The sequence below is a fragment of the Colias croceus genome, chromosome 2 (genome assembly GCF_905220415.1).
Source record: "Colias croceus chromosome 2, ilColCroc2.1".
Lineage (NCBI taxonomy): Eukaryota > Metazoa > Arthropoda > Insecta > Lepidoptera > Pieridae > Colias > Colias croceus.
Genome location: NC_059538.1, coordinates 12526503 through 12546866, shown reverse-complemented (window position 1 = coordinate 12546866; position 20364 = coordinate 12526503). Strand labels below are relative to the sequence as shown.

Here is a 20364-nt window from a genome sequence, read left to right as displayed (position 1 = left end):
TCTTAGACGCATTGAACTTGACCAGATTGGCATCGCCCCAGTCGGAGACCGCCTGTAAGGACAAGTTCATGCGATCAACCATCGCCTCCCGTAGAGACTGAATTTGTGCCGTACTGGCTCGCGCGCTGGATACATATCTCTCCACAACAGTGCTATCGTCTGCGTACCCATAGATACCGGGTTTCAGCAGATCGTTGATGTGTAGCAGGAAGAGTGTTGCGGAAAGAACTGATCCCTGAGGGACTCCGGCATTTATAGCCATTTGGTCGGACGAGCAGCCGTCGACGACTACCCGAAGCGACCGGTCTCTCAGAAAATCTGAGATCCAGGCGCAGAGACCAGCAGGCAGACCGTAGGATGGAAGCTTGCCAATAAGACTATCATGCCAGACCCTATCGAAGGCCTTCGAGATATCAAGGGAGACAGCAAGTGCTTCACCATGATTCTCGATGGCCTCGCTCCAGATGTAGGTGGCGTACGCTAGAAGATCCCCAGTAGACCGGTTTCGGCGGAACCCGTATTGACGGTCACTGAGGAGGTCGTTCGCTTCTAGGTGTGCCAGGAGCCGGTTGTTCAGTACACGTTCCATAGTCTTACAGAGTATGGACGTGACTGAAATTGGCCTGTAGTTGGAAGGATCGGCACGACTGCCTTTTTTGGGCACAGGCTGCACGTTGGCAAGTTTCCATGATTTCGGTACTATTCCAGTCGTCAACGAAAGGCGAAAGAGGCGTGTCAAAACAGGAGCAAGTTCAGGCGCACAGGTTTTAAGAACTATGGCTGGAATTCCATCAGGGCCACTGGCTTTATTCACGTCAAGATTCCGCAGCGTTTTAAGAACCTCCGTCTGACGGATGCGAATTTCCGGCATTTTCGCCTCGCATCCAGGTAGACTGGGAGGTTTTGCGCTTGCAGGATCCAGACGAGAATTTTCCGCAAATAGAGTAGCAAATAGGTTCGCTTTCTCTACGGCGGTGTGAGCCAGCGTCCCGTCAGGTTTCAGCAGTGGAGGAAGTGAGGGGCGGCAGAAATTCGATTCAACCGACTTTGCCAGGGACCAAAACGCTTTACTACCGGAGGGGTAAGAAGCCAGTTTGTTCCCTATACGGCTAACGTGGTCAAATCGAGCTTTCCGTAGAGCCTTCTTGCAGGACTTGGCAGCCCGGTTAAAGGCTTTCTTCTTTTCAGATACATCCCTCGCTTTGCGGTGTCGAGCGTCAACCCAAGCCAGATACGCCTCTTGCTTAAGCGCTTCAGCGCGTCTGCAATCGGCTCTGAACCAGGGCTAAGCTTTGCCGGACATGGCTACGTCGGAGAATGGAATAAAGTACTCCATTCCCTGTCGCAACACATCAGTCACAGCATCCGCGCAGGTCGAAGGGTCTTCAGAAGAAAAGCAGACAGGCCACCAAGGATATGATGCAAAAAAGGAACGCATCTCATCCCAATCAGCTGACTTGTATTGCCACACGCGCCGAGAGCCCTTAGGACTGGGATCGGGCGGCGAGTAGACAGATACAGATTTCACCAGACAGTGATCGGAGCTGCCAAGCGGCGAGGAAATCGCTACCGAGTAACGGTCTGGATCTGTTGTCAGCAGAAGGTCCAAGCAATTGGCTGTATGGCTCTCAACATCAGGAACCCGCGTCGCTCCTTGAACCAGCTGGGTGAGATTCAATGCTATAGCAAGTTTACGCATCTCTCTCCCGGCGAGGTCAGTGCACTGGTATGGGTATAGCCACTCCTGGTGGTGGGCATTAAAATCCCCCAGTAACACAAGCTGAGCGGAAGGGTATTTGTGCTGAGCAGCGTCCGCCGCCTCACTTAGGTACTCTGTGAGCCTGATCGTCTCCTGGTCTCCGCTGTGCGCTCGGTAGACACATGCATAGAGAAGTTTCTCTGGGCCTGTGTCCACCAGCATCCATAATACGGAAAAATGGGTGTCTTCAAGATACCGGAGACGCCGACAACAGATGTCGTCTCGGACGTACGCGCACACACCTGACCGAGCTTTAAAATTGTGCTCCAGGGTGTAGCCGGGATAGGATAGGTACGCCAAGTCAGACGGACATCTAATCTGCGTCTCCGTGAGGAACAAGATACAAGGATTGCTAGTCTCTAGGTGGAAGTGGACTGCAGCGAGGTTGGAGTGTAGACCTCTGATGTTAGTGAGGTCTACTTTCAGCGAGAGGGAGTGCTGCCGCTGTTCAACTTTATTCTTGTACCTTGCTTTTTTCATATAAATTGAAGAGTGAAGTAGGTGTGAAGACGGCAGTGAATCGAGGCGCTATACTTCTAGACCTGAGACACACACTCAGAAGCTACACTGATGGGGACTAGTCTGGAGACTGCGGGGACGCCCGAGCCCCCCCAAGGATGTCCATAGGGCCCTCTCATCCGGTCGCCAACCGGCACTATGGCGCATCTTGGGATTTTTCGCTAGTTGGCGGGGCAGCCTTTCACATGTGGCTAGCACGCTACTTGGGCCCCCTACTGACTAGCGGTCGGCCAGCGGTGAACCGTGCCTCGGATCCCGCTACCCTCCATGACTAGTCTCCAGGTGCAACAACATAAGTGTGCGTCAAATCGTCCAGGTTGTATAAGCGCAACTGATTCGACCCGTCTTCACATAGGCTACATCAGCTTCATCGTGTCGGAACGCGGACGCTTGGCGACACGGCTTCAGCTGATGGGTGGTCATTATAGCCGCGACGATTGTCTCCCACCATGTCACCTGATTAGCACCACCCAGGGGCCACGTGTAGGGAATCCATACTCCGGGTATACTCCTACGGACGAAGGTGACTCGGCCCCCAAAAAAGTACCACGGGCGAAGTCGAGGCGGACTGCTAGTATCTTATAATCTGAATTCAAATTCTAGGTTAAAAGAAAAAACTACTAGACGTGCTGTCCATTTAAAAATGCATATTGTTTATCCAGTTTTTATCTGATGCTAAAGACTGACTTAAATAATAAAACTCCAACCATTAAATTAATTAGGTAGTTATAACTTTTAATGATAATGGCTAGGAACAGCTTCTAATAAACATAAATTTAATGTCAAATAAACAATACCCAATAGTGGTATAGATCTAAAACCTCAAGCGCTACAGAAGTGTTTGTTTACCAACGAATCGCTTGCAACAAGGTAACGAAATACTATTAGACGAGCTAATTTATAGAATTTAACTAAAACCAAAATAGATTATCGACGACGACGACACTTGGGTAACAAATAATATGGTTTTGTATTTTAAGTAAAACCCACATAGTTCCTGTGCTCGAAAGATATTCGGAATAAAATCTTACTCTTTTCTGAGATCCCAAACTATCATTATACGAAATTTAATCCAAATCAGTTCAGTACTCAGTAGTTTAGTTCGTGAAGAAGAGACAGAGTTATTTTCGCATTTTCTTTATTAAGATTTTTTGTAATAGATATTATACTTTTTAACATCAACTTCACCATTCAGATTCTAAAAAAGTACCATTGAGTAGAATTTCCTTTGACACAAAAAATAAGTAATATGATATTGTGATAAAAAAGATGTACTAGCATAAAAAATGCAATGATGAACCTCCATCATTTTAGGAAGCATCAGTTAAAAATAGTTCATAGCAATGTGCTATTATTAGCATTGTTTCGACATGGAATACAGAATTGATAGCAAAGTGTACGAGAACGGAATACAAAACGGGTCTACACCGGTTTAATAAATAATTACCTGAACAGAAACTACCGCATTTTCAACATTATGTCGAAACCGAATACTAAATTATTCTTGGGATCTAAACACAACGCTTTATCCAGTTCTCAGACTTATATTGTGTCTAAACGGGTTGAGTTTAAGAAATGGCGTCGAGTTGGATATTAATTTGAAAGCATCGGATTTAAATCAGCCATTTTCATGGGTTAATGAATTTGGTTAGAGAAGTTTGAAACAAAACAATATGGTAATTATAAATGTTTATTTGTGTTAATTTACATAAATCACCCATACTACATGAATCCAGGGAAATATAAATAGATCTTTTAACATTGAGTTTACTGTTGTAGATAAAAATGTATTTGCTAAAAAAATAAGAGTTACAAAATTGAAAATAATCATACTGAATTACATAAAGATTTTTATTCATATTGCTTTTTCTTGCGGTGACAAGTTTTAGTAAATTGACAGCTTTAAGTGTCTCCCAAGGGTATGTTTTAGGTCACAATGTTTTCATTACATATACTAACGTAACAAAATTTAGAAGTAGAGAAATAGAAGTTTCAAGTTGTTACTAAAAAGATGACTAAGTTATTGAAATTTTATAAAATGAGAACAAACATACATGGAAAATACATTAAAAGTTTAATCAGGGACAGATATATTAAACAAAGTTTTCTGGTGTCAAGTACTATTCAGTCAGTAAAGGGTTAATTTGATACAAGATAAACATTGGTAACATGATCATTACAACCTGTTATTCCGTTTCTAATTCTATATACATATTTACACAAACTATTGGTCCGTCTATGTTAAAATAATTAAAACTAATTATCTCATTCCTGGTATATAATTTCAAATAGAAACCAATTAGATCGTTAATTTGATTGACATGAAAGTTCAAATTGTTTTTTACTCTATCATGGCAAAAAAAAATTCTTCAAACAAAACAAAATGAAAGGTAAATTTGGTTATTTAAAAAGGGCTTTAATTCTTAATCTTTCATCTAACATCATCTGTAAATAACTCCTCACAATTCATTATCTAGTAATTGGTTTGTTTAGAAATTTCGTGATCAACATTCTATACATCAAACTCACTCTTGAGCAAATCAAACATTTTATTCCTTTTACTAAACTTTATCCAATATTCGACATCATAATTTATTTACTATTCGAGTTACATTGCTTACCTTGGATATGGCTTAGCCGAATATTTACAATATTTTACACTTACACTATATACAAAAAATGTACATCGAATTCAATGTTTATTTAACATTGTTCAATACCACAACTCAATATCGTATCTATCAATATGAGTATCACTATCTTATTATTAAACACTTCACTGTTAATATCGCTTTCTAAAAACGAGTCTTTATATCTTTTAATGCGGTCACTTACGAATTCGTTTTTCCGCAATTATGATAATAATAACACTACATTTCCTATTAATTTATAATCACGAATGTTCACGGTTTAGACACCTCTATCGAAAGACGTCGTAACATTATTGCGTATACAGTTATATCAGTTATAGTTCATTGAAAACTCACGATCACTATATTTCCTAAACCAACTTCACAGTTCATAGTCTTTAAACCTTCTAAAAGAGCGTGATTATTAGATATAATCCGACACGCCCTGCAGAAGGTCCGGCTGGAGTCACACGATCTCGTCGTGATGCCGCATGTCACTGCAGCTGCCGGTTCGCTGCAGTCAAGCTCGCTGACGTCACACCCGCAGCTCCTCCATGGTCACATTCGACTTTGCGTTCAGTTGCGTGTTCTTCTTTGTCAACGTATTCGTATTTATCATTTGCATCTGATGCGATAGGAGAGGCTGATTCTCCTGCAATTGTCCACTAGCTAATGTATTTATATTGGTCTTTCCTATTTTAGGAGGTGGTGGCGCGCGTGGCAAAGTGGCCATTCCAGATACGTTATTGCTGGGGAGATCAGCAAATTCTGGAGGAGGCAGTTGGTGGTGATGCGTATGATGATGACTTAGAATAGTAGCTGGATCGTTTTTTAAACTTGTTTGGAAAGACAGTGCGCTTTCTAAATCGCCACAAATGTTGTTCGGCATTTGTCCGTTTTCTACTCGTTTCTTCAAATGTGCGTTCGTGTGGTCGCCTTGACCGTTCATTCTAGTTTTATCTCTTTGGTAGTATACACCAGCAAAAATTAGGACGTTAAGAATTAGAAGGGAGCAGCCGATGGCTATTGTTACGCTCAATGCTGTGGAATATGCTGCGAAACCATCTTCTGGTGGAGATGTACTGTGTGTATCAGATTTGTGAATTTCAGATACTGAAGTACTTTGAGTTACAGCATTGCCGATTACATTAAAGTTCATTGGGGCAGTGACATTCAAAAGTGACAATAATGGAACCTTTGTAGCTGAATCAGGTAAGATCATTTCGGTAGCTTTCTTGAATGATGGCGTGAAAGTCTTTATTGTGGGTTGAAGGGACGAATCTTCATGCTCGATTTGGTGATGAGATAGGGGCACATCATCACCGCCTGGACGGTGTAAGTCTGGGATCAGATTCAACCAGAATGACAATCTGTGGACAAAGAAACAGCTTTATAAAGATGATGTTTGGAGATGTCTATAACACAATTATAATACAAATATTTTTTTTAAGTATAAATCACGATAACAGTGTGTGGATATAAGATTGTACAATAGGTATCTATTACTAAAAAAAATACTTCAACGTGATATTAAACATTGCATAATTTTAGATAATTCCACGTTATAAGTACATTTCAAAGTAATAACTTTCACTCCTTACCTATGTGCTCTGTAGTGATTCTTCAGTTTAAACTTCAGGTCAATATTCAGGTACCGTTTATGAACCTCTTCATACGCGGTCCACTCAAAATTCTTCATTCGTATTCTGTCTTGTCTACCATCGCGAATGGGGTCACTTTCTTGGGCTTCATTAGGATTCCTGATAGAAGAGAGACAATTTTAAAATATTTATCTTACATCTCAGGTACGCGTATGTACTTTTTTTCGTAAAATTTTTACTGACAACCGGGACTTCATATGATTTTAAAAAGTTCGAAAGGGCATGATGGACAAGATGTCGTTATGTTATTTAAATTTGATATAAGATCAAAATATTAATATTAATTTGCTTTCGAGTGTATTATTGCCAACAAAACTTTTCCGTTAGCAAATATTCCTAGAAACCCTAAAATCTAATCTAAATTTGTCGTATAAGTTGTCGCCTAAAATATCACATTTCCGTAGATTACACATTTCGTCGTGTTTACCCTCGGGGAAGTCATTCGCGTTTAGTTTATATTTAGCCCTGGAGTCCCATTTGCCCCAGAGTCGCTTACAACGTGGTCTGTGTCCCCCAGGCTATCTACAACTTGGAGGAACACAGAAATTTCAACCGTATTATGCAAATATTTAGAGTCGAAATTTGGTGATGATGAATCTAAATCAACAAAGTATTGAAACTTTGTTACTCAAATAATTTTAATGGAAAGTTCAGATCAGACTGTGTTATAAACTGTGAATAATAGTTTACTAACTACTAAAAAAATTAAAAAAAATTAGCATCTCTTAGTTTTGGAATGAAGGGAAGTTTAAAAATTCCCTTTACATTTATCAAAAACAAAATAATATAGGAAATAATACGTCAACGTATTTAGCAAAGCTACTGCTTTGCTTAACAAAATCGGGGAAACGATTAATCATTTCAACACATGAACAACTATTATTCATCATTCCCTTGTTCACACAGTTCCTAATAATATTAAAATAACGATCAAGTACAACTAAAGCTGAGAACTCACCCAGTCTTAGCGAAGTTGCCCCAGTACAGCATAACGGATTCGGAAAGTGCTACCTCAGCTTTCGTGTAATTGGTGGGAAAGTGCGCCAGGCCCCCCACTAGGGGTGCCCCGAAGATGTACGGCAGGTCCTCCCCGTGGATGCAGCCTTGACGCTGTTAGAGAAAAAAATATTATCAAATAACTTATTGTGAAACAGATTTCTAAACTAATGGTGTATTTATTTATTTTAGGGTATTTTAAAGGCAATTTAGTTTATTATAAAATGTTTGAGTTTTTGTTTATCACGACGGCGACGTCGTCCAAAAATTTAGTGCGTATGTTAATCAGACTATACAATACTTACTATACTATACTCATAAAAACAATAACTTATAAACCTACTTATAAAATTGGTCGGATTTTTTTGTGTTAAATCGTAAAAACATACTTCATTATTCTACAATCAAAACCTTCCTCTTTAAGTATTAGTTGACACAAGTACATTTCTATAATATGTTTTGTTAATTTTCAGTGCTTTTAAAGTAATAAGGTTTATGATTTATACATTATTTATTTACTTCGGGTTTATTTTTATTCAAAGTACAGTTACTACGATTACAATCTGTCCACCGGGACCATGTTTATTACTAGTTCGAATGGCTACAAATTACTCTGTTTTGTTCATAAAGTTTTATGTATCTATTTATTATTCACACTGCTCTATACCTTAATAATTTATATGAATTTAGTAGTCTGGTCTGCCATTTGTGCATATTATAGTATTGTAATTTTCCGTGAAGTAGTTGCGTAATTTTTAAAAACAAAATGACCGTAAAAGATAAAAATAGTCGTAATTTAAGGAAAATAAGTAAATGTTGAATAAATAATATAATGATAAATGTTAAAAAACGGGACCCTATTACTGAGACTTCTGTCTGTCTGTCTGTACATAAACCGTGATAGCTAAGCGTGATAGCTAGTTTTAAATATCTTTCCTCTCTATAATAATAGTGTAGATACCTAAGTTATGGCGTAGATGTAGATGTAAACATAGATGAGATGTAGATAGGAAAGATAAAACTGGCTATCATACTTCAATAAACGAACTCAGAAGTTGTTCAGTCAAATAATTATCTTCGCCAGATCTCGTAATGAAGTTACGCAGACGTTTAGCCTGGACAAATTTAATTTGCTTCTAATTTAACAAGGTGAGTATCAAGTTTCAGTTTTATGAACTGCTGTTACTATTTTAGTTTCATTTATATTAATGTAGAAAAATTAAATTTAGGTTATGTTGTATTTTAGTCTTTCAGGCTTCAGCTGAGTATTTTTCTGTATAAATTCTTATGCTTTTTATATTATGTTACTAGCTTACCACCCGCGGCTTCGCCTGCTTTGTCTCAAATCTAATAAATTATATACAAAAACCTTTCTATTGAATCACTCTATCTATTAAAAAAAACTGCCTCAAAAACCGTTGCGTAGTTTTAAAGATTTAAGCATACAAAGGGACAAAGGGACAGAGAAAGTGACTTTGTTTTATGTAGTGATAATGCTATCTTTATATTAACTATATTGTGTTATTAACCGAGCTTGAACGTTCAATTTATAACTCCGTTTTGGATATACATTTTTTTAATTCTTATTATTTTTTATACGTATTTGTATTTATTAAACTTATACAAATTCTACAATACAAACAGTCACAGAATTTGATTATTTGCATATATTTGTGTATAAACACTTGAGAATCTATTCATATTTGATCATCAAACAAGTTTCGTTCTAATACATCTCCTGCTAACAATAATAATATCAAACAACTCACAAAGTGAATGGGATAAACAATTTCGCAGATACCTTTTCAAAACGTACATTCTATTTAGATACCTACTAGAGACCGCCCGCGACTTCGTCCACGTGAAAACCCTATCAATCCCGTGGAAATTCCGGAACATGTAGCCTATATTCTATTCTGTTCTTCAGCTACCTACATACCAAATTCCATTGTAATCGTTTCAGTAGATAGTATTTGCGTGAAAGAGTAACAAACATCCATTTGTATATACTCACAAATTTGCGCATTTACAATAGGTTATGAAAAATATTTAATCCGATTCTCAGACTTACAATACACACAAAATTCAAGCCGTTTCGGAGGAGTTTAACATCAAACTGCGCGACACAATAATTTTATTTATTAAATCTATGAACATTATTGAAATAATATGATGTTTTCAATGCTCCAGCTCGCACCATTCAAGTAAATCTTGAGAATCTTGAGAAATCACTTCGTTCGAACGTTTCTCGATATTTTCTGAATATGTCGCTTTCGTAAATATAATTCAGATGCTTGGATTTAATGAGTGGAAGCCGTATTGAAGGAATTTATTTAAATGCACTCTAGAATCTGAGGATTATTTAACAGAATTCCGCTTAGTGCATACTCATGGAGTCACGGATATTAATTATTATACCTAATTAGATTTTTTTGAAGCGAAACTTCTTTAGGCGTGTTCAGAGTAAAATTTCAAGTTCATGTCAGAGTAAGGCGACGATTTTGGTATCTTTGAATCTTGCAAAAGAAGTTTCACTTCTGACACGTGTGCTCGATACACACTTTCTTTTTTGTATCGTTTTCATTTCGTTTATGTGAGGAGATGGAGGAGATTCACCGAGTTTCGGTTTGATAGAAGTTTCGATATAGCATTGCTCAATGGACAGGTATTAGATTTCTCCACGAACATCTTCTTCTAATATATAAAAATCAATGCCACTTTTCGTTGTAATTCCATAACTCGAGAACGGCTGAACCGATTTCGATAATTCTTTTTTTATTATATTCCTTGAAGTACGAGGATGGTTCTTATGTAGAGAAAACGTTAATATGTACCACGGGCGAAGCCGGGGCGGACCGCTAGTAGAGCTATAAAATATAGATAGAAATAAATCGATAAAAAGTTTCGTATCTAGATATTATGATATTGTCTTGTTACTAACAAACTTTATAAGAAAGAAACATTTGAAAATCCATACTATCCATACTAATATTATAAATGCGAAAGTAACTCTGTCTGTCTCTCTGTTACTCAATCACGCCTAAACTACTGAACCAATTTTCATGAAATTTGATATGGAGATATTTTGATACCCGAGAAAGGACATAGGCTACTTTTTATCCCGGGAAAATGACGCAACCCCGGAAATCCCACGGGAACGGGAACTAAGCGGGTTTTTCTTTGACTGCGCGGGTGAAGGCGCGGGCGGAAACCTTGTTATAAATAAAAACTACTCTTACATTTAACAATATCTACGAAATACAAAACAATCATTACAATTAATATCGACCGGAAACCTTGAAAACATTCTATCACAACTTTATTCCCGTAGCGAATAAAAATGTCAATATTTTCCCCAACATATTCTTGTGGAATGGATTTATGCCATGAACTCGGAACGCAGAATGCATCTTTGCCAATTGGCAGTTGGAACACAGCCCCGAGGTAGTCGCTAAGTGAAAATCGATCTTTCAAAATACCAAACTATAATGGCTTTTTCAGATAGCACGCGATTTTAAGCGCGCGTCAGAATGCTAAGCTGACATCGCAGTGTGTCGCCGAATTGTATTTAAATACAACACACTAATGGCTCTGTCAGATGGATGGTGTACATATAGCGCGTCAGATCGTTATCTCTTTATTTGACAGAATATTGCCACGTTGCAACACAGCTCAACGTCATAGCGCTGTGTTGGGTTAGCGCATTTACGTGCGCAATGAACGCGTTCTATCTGACAGCTTGCAGCAATGACAAGGACTTTTCCCTGCAGAACGCCTTTCAGCGTGCGTTAGAGCTTTGTCGCTCTGTTTCCCATTAAATTATCGCGTGATACGGCGTTAACATAGACGCGCGTTGAAAACGCGTTCTATTTGACAAAGCTTCAAACTCTTCAGTATTCCACCAAATCGATTTTTTACTAGATGTCTCTTTCAAAGTTTGCGTTTTATGTATTTCCTTTGTACAATATTGAGTACCCTCTGGGAAATAAGATAAATACTTCGTCATTTACGTGGAAATACTTCAAATGAATGTTTTCTTGTGTTTCGTTTGTAGGAAGTAGATGCTTTGATCAGTCGGCCGATACAAATAAAATTGTATAGATGAGTAATTGCATTATGGTATTATAATATGCGCATGTTTATATATAAGTTTGATGAATACTTTATTTATCATAAAATTTATGTCTATGACTTTGGACTTCATAATGCTAGTTAGCAAAGATAAAATTTAAGTGTCGATATAACGTGCGCATGGTCATAAAAGTTATAAGATATGAGGTTAATTTAAGAGGAAAGTTTTAATTTTTGAAGTTTAATTTTAATCTGATGTACTTTGAACTTATCTTTTATTTTACACACGTGGAGACTACAGTATATAAAGCATTGTTATTCTGGTAATAAAATATTATTTATGATTATACCAAATATTTGAGATATTTTAAAATTATAGTAATGTTTATTTTTTGTTTCAAAATACTTATTAACTTACTTCGATTAAGTAACTTCGATTTTTTGGAAGCAACACTCAGTTATTCCTTCATAATAACTAACAGTAAAGTCTTTCCATCAACAATGAGTTAATTAGCAACCTCTCATTAATTCACCATTGGCAAACGACGTAACTTTTCACTTATTAATCATCAGCCACAGAACTTTGAACTCCAGCTCAGAGTATTAGGGTGCTTTTTCACCAGAGATGTGCAATGCAGTGCTACGAAAATGTATTAAATATGCTGTGAAACTATGTGACCGTTTCTACCAATAAAACGTTATGTAACGGTGCCAGGAAGATGTGTTAAAAAGATGACGCAAAGTAGCTGTGCGAAAAAGATGCGCAGCTCCAGCTAGGTATGTGATGTAACGATAGTAGGCTCTGTTCTGCACATAGCTCTGCCACTCATGACCATCCATAGCACGCATTAATACCACACTTACCTAGCAAGCAACCTCCCATAGTATTATAAAAAAGAGAGTGTGTGCCGAGCACACGTGTCAGAAGTGAAACTTCTTTGGCAAGATTCAGAGATACCAAAATCGTCGCTACTCCAAGACGTGACAGTATTGTCATGACGCGACCTTGAAATTTTTCTCAACACGCCTAAAGAAGTAGCAATTCAAAACATATCTTAGTTGAATCCGTTTCCACCATTCCACCAAACGATTGGCGGATATCAAACGCATAGCACATCTCTGGTGGAAAAACACCCTTAGCCTAAATCGACGAGGTCTAGTTAAGCTGGTGAACTCTAATTATTACGCTATGAAATGAAGACGCTCGATCGTGTTCTGCAGCAAATTGGTGGGCTGCTATCAGAGGCTCGATAACTTTGTTAGAGTTAACTGTTACAAGTACTGAATAGGGCTGTCAGATGGTGGTTTTAGTTGCAAATAGAATTTGAAGTTGATTGATATATTGTATCGTAAGTGTTGTGTCGAAGCAAACAGTCTATGAAAATGATAAAAAACAATTGTCACAAAATACATGGTTTCGAAAAAGTGTTAGTATGACATAGATAAATGCAATTTATATATTTAAATATTATAGATATAGGCAACAGACTACAGCTATAGATAAATAGATATAAATAAATATTTAAATAAATGCTTTAACAACATTCACACCTTAAAATAATAGAAAAAAATTAAATACATTTAAATGGATTTTGAAACGAAACTCCTTTCTAAATTATGTTTCATCGTGAGCCAGTTATAATTTAATGCAATAATTAACGACAAACAGAAGATATTACGTCCATTCATGTAACTACGTAGTTGCCATTACGTACATTCAGCACAATACTGAAAAGCATAAGCATATAGTTATGCTTTTTAATTAATATATCATGGTTCCAAGCGAAGTTTCTGGAAATTTCTCACATCTGGTAACCGAGTGTGAACCAATTAATTGAAACTTTAAACGATGACGTACGTGACCACTTTGCAGTGGTTTTTATGGGGATAATAATGACTGCAAATTTAGCTTTTTAGTTACGTTGATCAAGTGTAGTTCAGTGTTGTTTTTGTAGACTAGTTCTTATAGAAATAGCAGTTGAATAAGATTTGAAATACTTGATAAAGTCGTGCCTACACTATATTATTAAGGGACTAATTTATTTATTTTTTGAATTTAAAATGTAAGGAGTAAACTAAAATTACTGAGTCACTTTTAAAAATAGTTGACTTTAAGCAAATTATATTTATACTGAGTTAACATATTTATTAACACATTATTTACTTCACATTAATCCTCTAATCGATGTACTTCGCAAAATTGAAGCGGTTCGAATTGGAGAGTGCCTGGCGATCTGCACTACAGGCTACGGCCTATCGCAGACATCAGTCCTCTTAGTTTATGTTTACTTGTACTTCTGTTAATTTAGTTATAAGTTTGTTGAGGAAAAATAAATGATTTATTATTTATTTATTTATTTAACATAGGCTATTTTTTATTCCAGGTCATCACGGACGGAGTCAGGGAAAGCAGCTAGTTATGAAAATTAAAACACATCCCTCGCTACTCGTCTCTGCGATTCTCTGGTGGAAAAGAAACCTTAGTAATCGAGTGTCCAGGCTAAATGACTACAAAAACAGAATAGAAACGTAAGGAAGAATTGCTTGAAACAAAGTTAATAAAAATAAATAGTGGTATTGTTTGTTTGTTATTAATTTACTAATAGCTACTTACCCCATTGAAAAAATTCATTAGAAGTTACGTTATGGCTGAGTGAAAAAATACTATTTTTCAAGTTTTTTTCCTAACTATAACAAAGGTGATATTAACCTGCTTTTGATATTATAAATAATTGTTATAAAACTAAGTTCAAAGCACAATAAAAATAAATAAAAGAAACATCAAAAGTAATCACTTTACACTGTGCAATTACTGCAATTACACTCCATTTACATTTCACCGGATTAAATATTACAATTTAATGCAATTACCCTGTTGAGAGAAATTAAAGTCGCTCTTAAATAGTGTCAAAAGCTCGTTACGTATTTATGTTGTAATCTTACTCTTGGTTTAATTTTTAAGCGGGGTAATAGTTTAATTTTGAACTCACAATACGCCATTTTGTAAATTATATAATTAAGGTTTGTAAAGGCTTGTTTGATGTCAATTTCTATATTAAAAATATATATTTTAATAAGAAGTTTTGAAGTGAAACTTCTTTATCGGGGTTGGACAAAAATACATTTTTGCGTTACGCTGTAGGCGTGACATTTTTGCGTTACGCCGTAGGTTCGACATTTTTGCGTTACGCCGTAGGCGTGACATTTTTGCGTTACGCGCCAACTTTTTCTTATCCCTAAGTTTCACTTCTTACGTGTGTACTCTAGTACACGCACACATTTTTTTAGGTTGTGTTTCTAGAAATAATCTCTTGAACTGCAGAAATGATTTTGAAGATTTTCCTCAAAATACAGGCTATATTTATGTTTGTATATGATTTACTTACAAATAAGGTGGAAAGGTTATTTCTTAGTGGTATATATAAGCTTTATGTTGTATTAAGGTCAACCCATAAAAAAGATCACGTGGCCTTTAACTGTTAATTTTTTGCAGAAGAAAATTTCGGCTACTTTTCTTTCAAAAAATTTGAATCGTCTGCAAACAAACCTCCATAAGTACGACTGAAGCCGAGAGAATCCTACAAATATGAAACCTTTTATATAAAATTCTCTTACGTTCATAATATCTGCATCATACAATTTCATTGAAACATTTTAAATAGACTCAAGAAAAAACTTTATAATATTTATATGAAAATGCAAATAATACATTCTTATAAATATGAAAATAACTTGAAATGAAAGACGTCAAATGAATGCGCATTTTTATTATAGCGTTATTTCAAATATAGCATAATAAAGCGGTTTTTAACGATTATTATGCTTGAAGAAGTGAAATGGAGCTATTGGTGTTATAATAAGAGCGAGTGAAACAAAACTGTTTATTATTTCATACTTGAAAATTATTTCGGTTAAATGCGATAAACAAAAATTGTACTTGCACATGGTGTGAATTAAATGAGATGGTAGATTGCTTGCCGGTTCTTCTCCATAGATACTACTTTCTGAATTGGTGGTAAATATTAAAGATATGTTATGACGATTCAAAAGTGCTTCTAGAAGAAGTCAGGCGACTAATTTAGTATTAATCATTTTGTTTTTATATTTATCTGGATACTAATTATACAATAAAAAACTGTTAAGTTGCAAATAGAAGATAGACAGATTGAACAAAAAACTATATTATATAATGAAGTATTTGCAAAGTTCAAATTTTATCAAGATAGTACTGTACATAAGAAAGCAGATAGCTCGTAAAGAAACTGTGTCAGATGGTATATGAATGCAGTAATTGCTTCTTCTATGTTCTATTTCAGTATCAAAGAAATACTAAAGAAAAAACGGAAACGCCTTGAGAATATTACTGCGTAGAAAGGTAAGTCACGTGGAACGGTGAATTAAATTGCAATTTTTCAATTGATTTTTATTTATTTTATCTAGATTTCTTAAAAAGAAAAGATGGTTTTAATTAGGTAGTGTGAAATGAATTTTTAATACAGTTATGATATTATTTAATATATAAAAATGAATCGCAAAATTTGTTGGTAAGCGCATAACTCGAGAACGGCTGAACCGATTTCGATAATTCTTTTTTATTATATTTCTTGAAGTACGAGGATGGTTCTTATGAAAACGTAAACATGTACCACGGGCGAAGCCGGGGCGGACCACTAGTTTAATATAAAATATTTTTTTGGAGTCTAGAGTAAGTTAGAAGTCATAGAAGATTTAGATTGAAATTTATAGACGTGGCGTAAACAATTATTGGTTTTTAATTATCAACATAACATATCTATTATTTCACACAATTATATTTACTTAAAGAACAATCCGCAATGGAAGTTTGTAGCAGTAGAAACGATATTTCGCATTGATTTAAAAATTAATTTACTCGTGTTAATCGATCTACAAAAATATCTCTATTTCTAGCTAAACCTTGTTTCCAGTATTAAAAACATATATACATAAAATAAATGTAAAAACGGTATGTAGACCAAAAAATCGTTAATATCTAGAAACGTATATAAATTTCTCAATATTCAGCAGCTATAGACTTACCTGTGGATAATCTCCATTCTTCGTTTGATAGTCAAACACATACAAATAAGAGTTTCTTCGTAATGCCGAATGTGTATCGGCTGTTAACACTATAGGCGCGACCACCTGGGCGTCACTTAGAGCTTCTAGCGTTTCGTCTCTGTTAAAAATATAATTTATTTATAACAGTGCATTTACATCAAACGAACATAGAGCTAGAGCAAGAGAATTGATCTTTTAGTGTAAACGAAAAATTGGATTCAGTGTTGTTCAGTATTAGAACATTGCATCTTTTCAATACAATCTTTTCGAATGCACTAAGAACAACGAAATAATGCTCTACGCCTGTTTACACTAAAATAATTTGACATAGTGGGGTTAGAATGAGCATTCGCTCGTTTGATGTAAATGTACCGTTAGAAGTAGTGTATTATATAAAACAGTGGAGGGTAAAGCTTTTATCTGAATACTAGCACTGATACTGCTGCAGTATCATTACATTTTATCAAATTAAAAGTGTTTAAACTAGGCAAAAGCTTTTGAAGTGAAACTAGGCGTTTTGAGAGTAAAATTCCAAGTTTGCGTGTTGGCAATACCGTCACGTCATGGAGTTAAACTTTGAATCTTGCCAAAGAAGTTTCACTTCTGACACATATGCTCGACACACATGCTTTTTTTATGAAATTAAAAGTGTTGAAATTAAACAAAAGTTTATTTTTATTTTTCGAATATTTTTAAATAATATATTCATAGTAGGCACGCGTTGTAATTAACGGAATTGTTAAATATATTTGGGGAATATAAGCCGGCTTTACCAAAAAAACTGGGTCATATTTTACATAATTAACATAACATTTAAAAACAAGAGAAGCAAGTTTATTGAAGCGAGGTAACTCATCAAGTTTTCATATTGACAGACAAACTTATAGCTCATGGAAATCATCAACTATTATATAATACTAGCTGTGCTCCACGGTTTCACCTGCTTTGCTCCACTTCTGTTGGTTTTAGCGTAATGATATAATTATAGCCTATAGCCTTCCTCAATAAATAACACCGAAAGAATTTTTCAAATCGGACCAGTAGTTTCTGAGATTAGCGCGTTCAAACAAACAAACAAACTCTTCAGCTTTATAATATTAACATAGTAAAAGTTAAAGTAGATTATAATATTAATATTATAATCTACTTTAAAAATTAGTAAGGTTTAATAAAGAGCATATAAAATTCTACCTGATATTAACTGGATGCTGTACCGGTTTCTCCCAGTCCGTATACTCATTGATAATGGTGGCCAGGATTTCTGATAAATGATAGCTGTAGGTGTTCCTCACGAAGGCTTTGAGGATCTTGGATCGTCTATCGGCTTCTATACCGAAGAGAATATCGTCCCCACTGAACGCGAAGTATGCTTCTGCTTTCGTCACTCCGAGCATGAGGTCATATCTAGAGAAAAGTATATGATTATTGAGTATTTTATTCGACTATATCTTGAACTGCAATATTCTAGATATATTCTGGATCTCTAAATTATTTGTTTGAATTTGACTATGACTGCAAAACTTTAGACGTGAATTTTATTTATATTAAAAAAAGCGAGATTCTTATCTCGCCTTTTACTTAATCACCATATTTTATCGTCTCTATAACATGATAATTTTATATTATTTCATGGTTCTAATTCTCAATGATTATACGTTTTGTCATGAGACAAAAACTCTACAACACATTTAATTAAGTAACGTGAAAAAAGTACAAAATTGAAACTAAGCAAAAAGTTTGAATAAGCTCTCTAAACACAATATAGACGAACAAATTCAAAACTGTTAACAATGTTGTACCAACGAACTTTAATTGTTGCCTAACGAATAAACATCCAAATAAATTATAATTGGGAATATCCAAACAGTAAATGTATATCTTCGGAATAGCTCCAGGAGTATTTAATTTAAACTTTTTGAAAGGAAAACTCAGCCTTTAGTATCCAATGTCCAAGATTTTCAAAGATTTCTTTCATGGAATAGCGTTTGACCCCGATTGAAATGCTATGTAAGTTTCAACGCTAATTAAAGTTTTAAAAGTAGTTGTAATACAAAAGGTACACTATTATGAAAAGAGCAGAAACAAATGAATACTGGGTATTTATTATCGTAAATAAATTACAAGGTTTAAGATAAATATGAGTTTCAAACCCCATAATAATACTTGTAGAGTAAATTACAAACTGTGAAATAACTATGAACTTTAAACCACTTATGTGTAACTGGAAGGTAAACTACAATATAAAAATAAATTATTTTCGTATTTATAACAACCTTATTCAATAATATGAAATGTAAAAATGTACGTGATACTTTACTATTCTCGAGTGATTCCCTTTGAACGATTCATAAACTTAAATTACTTTCATACTTAAACCAATCGCTAACAAGTTAATTAACGCTCAAATTGATGCCTTAAATGCTTCCTGCCCTGTTAATAAATTTAATCTTTAAACGCTCACTTCTATTGGCCATAAGGCCGCTTTCACATGGAACGTTTTATAAGTCTTTTAGATACAGTGCTACAAACTGTGTCTAAGGCACTCTATGCTTTTTATTGTATTTTACAAAAATAATTAAAGAAAAAATGTTTCTGGACTATAATCCAGAGGTGGCGCGAACATACTGTGATAACGGGTGCCTTACAAAAAGGTCCCTACTCCGCCATAAGGCAGCGTGCACATGAAGCATTTTATAAGTTTTAGATACGGTTTTAGATTACGAAATTGTTTCTAATCGCTACATAAGTTTAAAAGGAACCGCTTACTCAAGTTAAACTTAAGTTTAAAATAATATGGTAACACTAACAAGTAACATGTTATGCAAAAAGTTTTTTTCCAGTTCAAACGTGAACTCTTTTATGTAAAACTTTTTTTTGTAAACTTACAAGGTTTTTTGAATAATAATTTCAGGATGTCACTACTACCGCAAAAAACACGATACTCTTTTGAAATATACTTTCTCCATACAGCATATTTATTATTAATTAACTGATTTTACGAATTTTAACATTTTATTGTGCTGCCAATAAAATACAAACAGCCAGAACTTGTTCTAAAAGAACATACAGCAAAAGCGGTCGCCTTACACTTAAATGATATCTACCAATGAATCTTATGTGACGCCTTACACTTATAAATGATCTCAACCAGTGAAGCCTTCATACTTTCCACACTTTCCCTACGTTACAGTTACTATTTAAATCTTATTCGAATATCCTTACTTGGTAAGCTGATTGACAGCGCTCTCCCGCATCAGAACAGCATTGATGATGTTGACAGCAGTGGCTGGCTTGCCGTTTAGAGCCCGAGTCAACTGCCAGTCATACCCCGATTCTGGATTGGCCATCATGTCCCCTGTATCTGTGGAATTGGTACTGTTAGTTTGGTAGCAAATATAGTTCATTTTAAGTTGAGTTTTTAGGTGTTAATATTATATTTAACGCTGCTTTGTGAAGATGTCAGACATCAATTTTGATGCAAGTCTATTCAAATAGCTGTGCCCCGCGGTTTCACTCGCATTGCTCCGCTCTTGGTGGTCTTAGGGTGATAATATATATTCTATAACCTTCCTTGATAAATGAGCTATCTAACACCGAAAGAATTTTTCAAATCGGACCAGTAGTTCCTGAGATTAGCGCCTTCAAACAA

The 20364-nt window shown here is 35.5% G+C and overlaps 1 protein-coding gene across 1 annotated transcript in view; it reads right to left on the bottom strand.

The window, feature by feature from the left end:
• Positions 1 to 4009: 4009 nt before the first annotated feature.
• LOC123701497 (neuroligin-4, Y-linked) overlaps positions 4010 to 20364 on the bottom strand; it is a 103608-nt gene continuing 87253 nt past the window's right edge. Inside the window, exons 7-12 of the mRNA XM_045649003.1 lie at positions 19938 to 20076; positions 17907 to 18119; positions 16695 to 16833; positions 7528 to 7679; positions 6510 to 6668; positions 4010 to 6278 (exon numbers count right to left, since the gene is read on the bottom strand). Of these exons, the coding sequence (XP_045504959.1) occupies positions 5444 to 6278; positions 6510 to 6668; positions 7528 to 7679; positions 16695 to 16833; positions 17907 to 18119; positions 19938 to 20076 (1637 nt within the window). The 3' untranslated portion in view covers positions 4010 to 5443. The remainder of the gene's footprint in view (positions 6279 to 6509; positions 6669 to 7527; positions 7680 to 16694; positions 16834 to 17906; positions 18120 to 19937; positions 20077 to 20364) is intronic.